General features: G+C 39.1%; 1 protein-coding gene across 1 annotated transcript in view; it reads left to right on the top strand.

Annotated features, from left to right (window-relative positions):
* The first annotated feature begins 320 nt into the window (after positions 1-320).
* The window catches only part of LOC124775115 (coiled-coil domain-containing protein 174), a 55,997-nt gene continuing 44,222 nt past the window's right edge, over positions 321-12,095 (top strand). The window contains exons 1-2 of the mRNA XM_047249950.1: positions 321-634; positions 7,195-7,388. Of these exons, the coding sequence (XP_047105906.1) occupies positions 596-634; positions 7,195-7,388 (233 nt within the window). The 5' untranslated portion in view covers positions 321-595. The remainder of the gene's footprint in view (positions 635-7,194; positions 7,389-12,095) is intronic.

Below are 12,095 nucleotides of genomic sequence, written 5' to 3'. Positions count from 1 at the left end.
TTTTTTTTTTTTTTTTTAATCCTTCGGCATTTTGATGTGTATCTCATGGATCACAGAAGTACGTATGATATCTATATTCTTTTATGCATTACATGCTTTTCAGCCCATTCCATCGCTCGCGCAACACTTGTCAGCTTCAACAAAAGTAGGCAAGATAGCAGGTATAATCTTGCTCTACCGCTAGCGCCGCAGCCGAAAGAAGGTAAACTTCCATAAATGTTTCCATGGAGGTAATCTATTCTTACCTCCATGAATGTTTCGCTCAGGAATGCTACTCTCTGGCGAAATTATCTCTTTGGCGTCGACTTCTCGTCGAGTTGCGAGAGAGTGTATCTTTGATGAAATTGTTGTATGTAAACAAAAACAGACGTGTGTTGTGTGTGTCAGGCTTTACAGGTTCTCAGAACACTAGTGTTATATGTAATTTTCTACAGAAATACAACGATGTAGTTCATCTTATTGCAAAATCTTATCTCGAAAGTTACACACTGGTGCAATGAGTGGAACATGTATTTGTCAGAAGATAGTGTCGTGTGAACGCTTGAATAGTGATTGTCTCTTCGCCTTGGAAGTGACGTAGAGGTATCTTCTTGCGATGGATGGAAGCAGGAAAATTGAGGTGAAACAGTCAGCTGTAAGTATAAAATTTCGATATTGATATTTATGCATAAAGCACATCTTACGCAAAAGAATGTCAAACGATAAATTCTTGTTCATATGGTTGGTTTTTAAATAATGAGATCGAGGAAAAATTACTGTGTGACATATCTCATTGTCATTGGGTATTAGCATTTAGATCCCACGTTGAAACCTATGAAAGAGCATTGGCACCATCATACAAAACAGTTGGCAGAGATCTCCTGCCTGGAAGTGGACAACGCTTCAAGAAGCCGTTATAATTTATTTACTTCCTGGCATTGACGTCTGCCTTGTTGCCTAGATACAGGACGCGCCACATTCATTATTAATATTTTTAGTTGGTTGTTCATACTTTGTTTAACAAGATGACGATACTATCAATCTGTGTTGTGTTAACGTGTTAGTAAACTACAGCTATTTGTCTTATGATGTTATTACTACTTTTCAGGTTTTGCAGATAAGCTACAGCAAAATTTCCCTAAGATAGGTGTGAAAACCTAAATGAATTATGTGTATTCATTCATACCATTCTGTTCCAGTCACACATTTTACTCCATGGATCCCATGGACAGTGGCTCCAAGGACTTGAAAAGAAGTCAAATATGTACATTTAGTTTAATTTAAGTGCAGTGGAGTCAGGTCAAGCGAATTTTGTGATGTCAGTGGTTTTGGTTTTGACATTTCTTTATTTTATTGAGTGCTGATTATTTTGTGCCCTTGATTTTTGAGTTAGTATTTGTGTTGGAATGTGTTGTTAGTCTTATTGTCTCATGTTTAGTTTGCCCCCTCCCAAAAACCCCTGCTTCCCACGCTCCTCCTGTTACTTACATTTTGTTGCTGGAGTTAAATATTTTGTTTGTTATTTATATTTGTTTGTGGTTGTATTGAGCTGATGGAGGTAGGGAGGGTAAAGGAAATGATGCAAAGATGGGGTAGTGGGAAAGAGGTGGGTCTTTGGACAGGTGACTCCGCTACGACACTATGAGATGAAAGAAGCACAGAGGGAAGAGCAAAAAGAAATATAGAAAGAGGGAGAATGCGAGGTGGGAGAAAGGAAAGGAAAGTGGAGATTGTGCAATGTCACCTTCATGTCTTGATAATTTTGACACTTTATTACTTCAGATACTTATTTAATGTTAGTAATTTATTCACCCAAGAATAATTTCACAATGATATAGGTTTTGTTGACTTGAGACGTAACAACATGAGCTACATATTCAGACATGTGAGTATTTAAATTTGTTAAAGAAGAGTAAGACTGATGGTCAGCTATGGTCTTTACGAAGGAACCACCCTGAAATTTGGTTGAAATCATACAGGAGAACATAAATGAGGATAGCTGGACAGTACAGGAGCTTCCAGCCTCCCAAATCTGAGACCAGTCAGGCATTCCATGAGTAACGGGGCCTATGAGTGAAATATGAAACTCTGTTGCTCAAGAAATACTGCACTGTGTAAAGTATATTTTGGCAGAAATTGTTTATAATGAAAAAAATGTTGTGGCAGGTGGGACAATATATACCAGATAAGTAATGTAAAACATAACCCCTAAGGGATAACATATAGAATTATTTAAGTGAAGAAAATGGAGGACAATGCAAGATCAAAATAGTATCCTCATGTCTGAAATTAGAGGAGGCAAAGTGAATATTTGAAAAAGGACAGAGAAAGAAACAAAACAACAAGAATTAAGGAAAAACAGACTCTGTTAAAGAACAAGTAAACTTTGAAAAGGGAGAAAGAAAGGCTAGGAAAACATAAAAGTTCACTTGAAAGATTACTTCACCTGATTTATGCTTAGGATCCTGTAAGTATCCTCAGAGCCTGGGGAAGGCTGTGAAAATGATAGAATCAGTTACCAATAAATCCTACAAAAAAGAGAGTAATTCTGAAAAAAGTATTCCATAATCACATGCCAGAATTAGCAAATAAACTGTTTTCAGAACCAGTTGTCAAAGAAATTGAACATGAGAAGCCCAGGATCACTGAAGAAATAAAGCAGATGATTTGTGATATTTATCTTAAAAATAATATTGGTGTACAGTCAGCAGGAAAACAAGATAAAGTCTGTAAAGAACTTTGAAACAGGGAAATGTGGGATTCGCCAGAAGATGTAGACTATGGTATATGCTGCTAACTGTTAAAGAGGCATATGACATCTTTAAACAAGAATCAGGAATTGGCATAAAGAAGTCTCTCCTTCAGCAGCTTCATTCCAAGTATGTACTGCCTGTTTCAGATACTCCATATAATGTGTGAGTTTTCCAATATCACGCTAACTTTATTTATCTGCTAGAGGCTGTAAATATTGTGTGCATAAATTTTCCTAGTAGGGGAAGACTTGCTTCCTCTTGGTTGTTGTGACATGGAGAAAGAGTCCTGTTTGTTAGGAGGAGATTGTGGTAATTTTGATAACATCTCGGATCTTTATCAGTTTCTCCCTGAAGATGTTGACACCACTCAGTCTGTGAAATGGAAGTAGTGAAAGGGGGGAAATAAACAGCCAGTAATTTCAAAAGAAAGTGGTCCTGTGCATGAAATGATTTCTGAAATTTAAGATCAGTCTCCAGTATTCAAGAAACACTTTAAAAAATCCAAGCTGCAGAATTCAAGAAGATAAAGCTGAATACTGGTGCAACAGAATGTTTTCTGCAGATAGATTTTGCAGAAAAATGCTTGTTGTTTTCCCAGGATGAAATACAATCAGCACATCGATGTTACAAACAAGTGATTACCTTCACTGCACGTCTTCAGACTGATGTAGGAGTACAATCTTTTGCAATACTAGTGAATTATATTGCACATGACAAGTATGCTCTCTGGACCTTCTTGCATAATACAATACATGAGCAGAAAGAAAAACTGCCATGAACTAAAAATAGTCTTTGTCTCCTCTGATGAAGCAGTGTAAAAATAAATTTATCGTTAGCTTATTATGTTATTCAAAGCAAGACTTTGGTGCAGAGCTCCACTGGCCCTTTTCTCCAACATTCCATCAAAAGGAGAAGTTGATGGGAGTGTTAAAAGAAAGGTTTGGACATGTATAAAGTCTCGTCTGCACACAGTGTCTAATCCACAGGAATTCCTTGACTGTGCAAAAGAAGAAATAAAAGATATCTCAGTTCTTTTGACTAATACAGAATAAGTACTTGAAAGTGATCAGATTCCATGTAAGCAGTGGCTGACAATGTCAGATGTGTCCGGAATTAAGTCCTGAACCTTGGAAATTGATTGCTTTGACATATTAAGGAAAAAAATATCCTGATGAAGTGATTAGAATGATTACTGCAAATAAATTTGACATGTCAGTGATGGTAGAGGCATGTGCACCAGTCCTTTACAAGTGGCCTCAGCCTATGGATTGTATATCTTATAGCAAAGGTGAATTGTGGAAAGTTATTTTTTCTCTGGTTCAACATCTACATGTATTCTCTGCAAACCACTGTGAAGTGCATGGCAGTGGCTATTCATACACACTTGAGCAGTATCCAGAATGGTCACGAGAGTAATTTGTACACAATCTCCTTTGCATACTGATTGCATTTTACCAATATTCTACCAATAAACTGAAATCTACCACTTACTTTGCTCACAATCTAGCCTCTGTGGTCATTCCATTTCATATCCCTACAAAGTGTTACACCCATTTATTTATAGAACTTGGCTGATTCCACCTGTGATTGATTGATATAATATAGGATACTATCGTCTTTTCATTTTGTGAAGTGCACAATTGTACCTTTCTGAACATTTAAAACAAGTTGCCAATCTTTGCACCACTGTAAAATATTGTCGAGATCTAACTGAATATATATGCAGCTTCTTTCAGACAGTACTCCACTATAGAGAACTGCGTCATCAGCAAAAATTCTGAGGTTATTATTAATATTGTCCACAAGGTCATTAATATACAACATGAACAACAAGGGCCCCAATGCACTTCCATGGTGCATACCTAAAGTTACTCCCGTGTAGAGTTGCTCCTGGTGAGCAGGGCCAGGGGCAGATGGCAGGAGCTGTCCACTCTGGCTGAAGGCTGGAATACAAGATCACACATGTGACTCCCCTCCCACAAACCCTATTGGTCAACATGGTAGTGTGGGTATGTCGGTTTATTCAGCAAGGTGCTGAAGGCATCCTGTGTCAGCAGTTTGTAACAGAAAGAACTGCTTGTATCCTGAAGGATAGGCATGGCATCAGTGGCATTATACTGGGGCATTACTAGTGGAAAAATGTGACTCCCTGGATCGGGGAGACTGGCAGCTGCTGACTATATGACAGACGTAACGTTGATGTTGGTGGTGCCACAGAAGTTCTTGGGCAGATGTAATGGGACACTTCATGGAACTGTGGCAGATGGAGATCATCCCACAGAATCCAGGATGGGTAGCATCTGAGCTCATGGGCTCACATCACAGTACCCTCCTGGAAAGGAGAGGCCTTGGCAAAGACATGCAGTGGCAGCGGATGCAAAATGTCCAAGAGGGCGAAGTGATGGGAGACCATGTAGCCATTCCACTGGGCTGCAGCCTTGAATTGTAGTGGCTCTTCGAGTTACTAGGACACTACAGCGTGCAATGGGTGTGGTGTTGGAAATCATTTCCTTGCAGGTGGCGGCTGCAACACAATCTTCTACTTCTTCGAATCAATTGGCTGAGAGGTTGAAATGCAAGTCTGTTACTGGCAGTTGTCTGAAAGAACACTTGTGCAAGTCCTTTTTTCATTTTATTAATTAAAAACCCAAAAGCATGATAAGATATTATCCCAAAAACATTGTCCAGCTACCCCAACAAAGTTTACTGGCTGAGTGACTTTGTTGTATGTAAAACTGCAATTTCCCTAGGAAGAGCTTATGATGGTATCCATAATTCCACAACTTTGTCGTGGCTGCCTGCAAAGCTGACACTTCTGAACTTAAGTAAGTAGATTGGTTTATAAGGGGCACAGAAACACCTGTCTCCAAAAGTAACTTCACAGAGTTTTTTTACTGCATTTTCTGAGGTTTTGTCCTGAGAAGCCTGTACTTCTGAAGATTTATCATACACTTGCCACTCTTCCATAATTGCAACTGCTAAAGTGTAACTCTTACAAGTGTTCATTTTTGCTGCACCTGTGGCATGTTGCATGCCAATGGGAGAAGTGCTATGTGTAAAAAATGTGCACTCTTGTGTAATTACAAAATCATTCAAGCTTCAGTTTTTGTGCATCACATGTCCTGAGTTTTCACAACTTTTGTAAAAAGATGATCTAGTCACACTACCAGAGTTTGTTTGCAACGATTGACACACATGCGCGCATGCACGCGCGCACACACACACACACACACACACACACACACACACACACACACACACACACACTGTGTCATAAGTCCAAATTCCAAGCAAAGTCCAGTCCAGTCCATACCAACACTCTGCCTGTCATGGTGTCCACCTGAATAACACTGTAGCCAAAGCAATTAGGTTCTTCATGCTCACTCTACTGTTCACATCAGCACACACACACAAGAGGAACGGACTGGTCCTGTGCTGACTTATATGCCAGGATCTAGCATGATCCAGTGAGAGGATATGCCCGTGGATCAGTGCCATCTGAATAGCGGCACCACAATGGTTGATAGTAATGTTGAACCAGTTACTTACTTTCCATGGTAACAACATGTGATGATGCCACAGTGCTGAAAATTGGAGGCATTTGAGTAACAGGTTCAAAATAACATCACAGCTTTCACAATGGAGAAACCTTTCCGGTGTTGAATTTCTATCTCTTTTCATTTCTGTCACCTTCTCCCTTTGCAGGTATTGTATTCAAAGGACTGTAGATACTGCCCACAACACTGTACATATACTTTGTTTTTATCTTAGTATGAATGAATGCTTCTGCTGTGTTTAAAGGTCTTGCTTTATTTGTGATTGTTTTTGGTGCTATAATGCACCACCTTCAGCCCCCTGAGTACAGTAAACACATTTTTGTCATATTTGTACAGAATACAGCAAATCTAGTTCATTGTAGGGCCAAAATCAATAGCAGATAAAGCAAGTCCTTTAGGTGCAGCTGAAGAATGCATTCATGCTCATATGAAAACATAGTAATAACTGGCATCCCCTGGTCTGCCTGAAGGTGAATATACAAACACTGTAAATATGCTGTCACTCCCTGTATGCAGCTAACTCATATGTGTTCATCAATTGCTGCATCTAATGAGGTGTTCATGTTGATGGGTAGTGGCCAATATTCAAAACTTGCTGGTAAATACTGAAGAGTCTAGACACTTAAAACTTTAAAAATTTATATATGAACTTGGTGTTTGTTTAGTGTTTAAGAAAGTTTGTTGTAATGAATGCAGTTGTTGTGCAGATGAGTCATTAACTTTAAATGTTTTTTTCAAATCTAAATAGCAAACTGACAACCCTTTTTCAATCTTTTTCTTTTTCCTCCAGGATGTGCTCTATGTACAATAACAGCAAAGTTGTTTCAGCAGTCATTCAGACAGTTATGTTCTTCCATAGTTTTTAAAGAAAAATGTTTTATATGTATGTTTTTAATTTCCTGCAGTTGAGCAGCCTGAAATCGGAGCTCATAAGGAAGAAAGAAGAATGCTTACTAACAAAAGCAGAACAAGTACACGTCCCAAGAAAGAAACTGAAGTCATTGAACAAACCACAAAGAAGTGATGAGACTGTTTCAGAAAAATCGTTTATCAAAGATGTTGAAGAAACTGATGATACAGAGCTGCTAATAAAATCTCGGTACTTTTGAATATTTTATGCCACATAAAACTTTTAAATTTTCATAATGAATTTTCCATCCACATCTCTCTTCTTTTATTTTTTGAGAATATTTGTCTCGTATCATGTAATTTTTTTGTAGCAATTATGTGCAAGGAGGACTCCTAAAGTCACATTGGTGCATAGTTGTCAGCACTTGTGTTCATTGTTGTGATGGCATCTGATTTGTTTTTCCCCTCAATAAGTGAATTAGGTACTGGCCATGTAATGCTTTCTTAATTATTGCAATGATTTGTGGTACTGAATGGATAAAATCAGTTTTGAAGACTCCATCAAATATCATGAAGTTATGAAGCTATAGCTATTAAAGAATTTTTGTGGAAACAATAGTTTAAGAAAATACACTTTAAAAGAAAAAGAAATGTGTTGGTAATTGTGAAATATTGGAGCCACAAAACGATTATTTGACAGGAAAAGCACTAGAGACAGAGATCTCATTTGTTTCGAATATCAATGATTTATCTTTCTACCTCTTTATTTTGCACCACTATAATAAATTTGTTTCACTTTTATAAACGAGATATTAGTTTTGATTCTGCCTTGAGAAATTCGTTATAGAATCAACATTAAGAGTACTTTATCAGCAGGCAAAGTTGTATTGATCTCCGGTTCTGAGATTAAGGAGCACTCTGGCATTGTATGACTTGTGACTCCTTCGAGCAAACCTCTGCTGAAGTGTAGCACAGTTCTCAAGTAAATGAGGTACAGCATGCTGACTCTTGCCTGTATCTTGCCACATGAAGTTTAGCTACGTAGACAGTAACAGGGATCTCAGAAAACAAACAGCAATAAGTTGCAGAACTTTAGAATCTGAATAGAAAAGCTCTCTGGGTTTGATACTTCTTTTAGTAGTTCCAATGTACACTTGACTGCATGTGCAAGGCATTTATATTGTGCATGGTCCAATCAAATTAATGTGACCACCACCGATGGTAGACGTCGACTTGCAATAACTTCTCGCAGACAGTAGGTGGCAGCACTTGCAGTGGAGGGTATATAAAGCATGTTGGGGGATGCAGGAAACAGTGCAGTTGTTGTCATAATGCGGAAATGCAGAAAATTATCTGATGTCCAAAAGGGCATGATCATTTTCTATCGGGCCAAGGGTGGAAGCATTCTTTCAAGTAATTCAGAAACGGCTGTTTGTAAACTGTTCATGTTCCACTGTGGTTGAAATGTACCGTGCATGGAAAAATGGTGCTGTCCAAAACCGGTGCCAAGGCAACTGTGGTGCACCATAGGCCATGGATGACAGAGACAGACAATGGCTATGGAGATGTGTGCAGATGTGCAACTGGTGAGCAAATGACTGCTGAGATAATGCAAGGGATTACCAACAGCATGAGTTCAACAACCATTCAGCGAACATTGCTACATATGTGTGTATGTAGCAGGCTTCTGGTTCAGGCACCCATTCCGACTGCTGTTCATCAACAATGAAGGCTGGAATTTGTGTCAGTACCATAGCCGGACATCCAATGTGTGGCGCCAAGTGGCCTTTTCAGGTGAATCACGTTTTAGAGTCCACCGAACAGCTGGGCCTCGCTGTGTACAGCATGAAACATCGAAAGCAAACACCCTGCAACAATTGAAGGAGCATTATGAGCTGAGGAATGTTTTCGTAAGATTCCCTGGGTGATCTCGTCATTCTGGAAGGCACAATCGATCAACCCAAGTAATATTTGCCTCTGTCTTTGGGGACCACATCCTCCTCTACATGCAGTTTGTTTTTCTACCAGCAGGAAAATGCAACATGACATACAACTTGCAATGTACATGTTGTTGTTGTTGTTGTGGTCTTCAGTCCTGAGACTGGTTTGATGCAGCTCTCCATGCTACTCTATCCTGAGCAAGCTTTTTCATCTCCCAGTACCTACTGCAACCTACATCCTTCTGAATCTGCTTAGTGTATTCATCTCTTGGTCTCCCTCTACGATTTTTACCCTCCACGCTGCCCTCCAATACTAAATTGGTGATCCCTTTATGCCTCAGAACATGTCCTACCAACCGATCCCTTCTTCTGGTCAAGTTGTGCCACAAACTTCTCTTCTCCCCAATCCTATTCAATACTTCCTCATTAGTTATGTGATCTACCCATCTAATCTTCAGCATTCTTCTGTAGCACCACATTTCGAAAGCTTCTATTCTCTTCTTGTCCAAACTATTTATCGTCCATGTTTCACTTCCATACATGGCTACACTCCATACGAATACTTTCAGAAATGACTTCCTGACGCTTAAATCAATACTGGATGTTAACAAATTCCTCTTCTTCAGAAACGCTTTCCTTGCCATTGCCAGCCTACATTTTATATCCTCTCTACTTCGACCATCATCAGTTATTTTGCTCCCCAAATAGCAAAACTCCTTTACTACTTTAAGTGCCTCATTTCCTAATCTAATTCCCTCAGCATCACCCGACTTAATTAGACTACATTCCATTATCCTTGTTTTGCTTTTGTTGATGTTCATCTTATATCCTCCCTTCAAGACACCATCCATTCCGTTCAACTGCTCTTCCAAGTCCTTTGCTGTCTCTGACAGAATTACAATGTCATCGGCGAACCTGAAAGTTTTTATTTCTTCTCCATGAATTTTAATACCTACTCCAAATTTTTCTTTTGTTTCCTTTACTGCTTGCTCAATATACAGATTGAACAACATCTTTCTTCTAAGATAAGTCGTAAGGTCAGTATTGCCTCACGTGTTCCGGTGTTTCTACGGAGTCCAAACTGATCTTCCCCGAGGTTGGCTTCTACTAGTTTTTCCATTCGTCTGTAAAGAATTCGTGTTAGTATTTTGCAGCTGTGACTTATTAAGCTGATAGTTCGGTAATTTTCACATCTGTCAACACCTGCTTTCTTTGGGATTGGAATTATTATATTCTTCTTGAAGTCTGAGGGTATTTCGCCTGTTTCATACATCTTGCTCACCAGATGGTAGAGTTTTGTCAGGACTGGCTCTCCCACTGCCGTCAGTAGTTCCAATGGAATATTGTCTACTTCGGGGGCCTTGTTTCGACTCAGGTCTTTCAGTGCTCTGTCAAACTCTTCACGCAGTATCATATCTCCCATTTCATCTTCATCTACATCCTCTTCCATTTCCATAATATTGTCCTCAAGTACATCGCCCTTGTATAGACCCTCTATATACTCCTTCCACCTTTCTGCTTTCCCTTCTTTGCTTAGAACTGGGTTTCCATCTGAGCTCTTGATATTCATACAAGTCGTTCTCTTATCTCCAAAGGTCTCTTTAATTTTCCTGTAGTCGGTATCTATCTTACCCCTAGTGAGATAGGCCTCTACATCCTTACATTTGTCCTCTAGCCATCCCTGCTTAGCCATTTTGCACTTCCTGTCGATCTCATTTTTGAGACGTTTGTATTCCTTTCTGCCTGTTTCACTTACTGCATTTTTATATTTTCTCCTTTCATCAATTAAATTCAATATTTCTTCTGTTACCCAAGGATTTCTACTAGCCCTCGTCTTTTTACCTACTTGATCCTCTGCTGCCTTCACTACTTCATCCCTCAAAGCTACCCATTCTTCTTCTACTGTATTTATTTCCCCCATTCCTGTCAATTGCTCCCTTATGCTCTCCCTGAATCTCTGTACAACCTCTGGTTCTTTTAGTTTATCCAGGTCCCATCTCCTTAAATTCCCACCTTTTTGCAGTTTCTTCAGTTTTAATCCACATCTGCCCCTGGAAATGTCTTACAATTTAAAACCTGGTTCCTAAATCTCTGTCTTACCATTATATAATCTATCTGATACCTTTTAGTATCTCCAGGGTTCTTCCATGTATACAACCTTCTTTCATGATTCTTAAACCAAGTGTTAGTTATGATTATGTTGTGCTCTGTGCAAAATTCTACCAGGCGGCTTCCTCTTTCATTTCTGTCCCCCAATCCATATTCACCTACTATGTTTCCTTCTCTCCCTTTTCCTACACTCGAATTCCAGTCACCCATGACCCATGTACATATGGGGTTTGAAGAACATGGGGATGAGTTTTCCCTACTCCCATGGCCACCAAACTTCCCAGATTAAAACCCAGAGGAATCTATGGGACCACCGTGATTTGGCTGTTCATACTATGGATCCTCAACCTAGAAACCTAATGCAGCTGGTCACAGTGCTGGAGTTGACATGGCTCCACTTCCCTGTTGCTATCTTCCAGAACGTCATTGACACTCTTCCTGCAGTCGCAGTGGTCTGTGCTGCAAAAAATGGTTATTCAGGCATTTGACAGATGATCACATTAATGTGACTGGATAGTGTATATGAAAGGAGCCTGATAACACACGTAGATTGCCAGTACAAGATCATGCACTGGCGCAAAGGACTACCATTGATTTGATTTCAATTTTTATTTCATCCCAGTTGATTGCACTATGCACAGAATGTATACTTGCGAAGTAGGGCGAGACAGTAGCTCATGTGATGTTTTAATTTGTAGCCTATATATTACAATTTACAACAATAAATTTAAGTATGGTGCTTATCAGTATTATGTACATTTTTAAGTAGTTGTGTATTAATGTCATATGCTTATTTGTCATGTGCTTATTTGTAGAATCACTTTTACATGGGTAACTACAGAGCATATAACTTTTTAATTCATTTAGTTATATTTGTTTCTAGATTGTAAAATTTTGTATTAGTAAAT

Source organism: Schistocerca piceifrons, chromosome 2, assembly GCF_021461385.2.
Source record: "Schistocerca piceifrons isolate TAMUIC-IGC-003096 chromosome 2, iqSchPice1.1, whole genome shotgun sequence".
Classification (NCBI taxonomy): domain Eukaryota; kingdom Metazoa; phylum Arthropoda; class Insecta; order Orthoptera; family Acrididae; genus Schistocerca; species Schistocerca piceifrons.
This window is presented reverse-complemented; position numbering and strand designations above follow the sequence as displayed.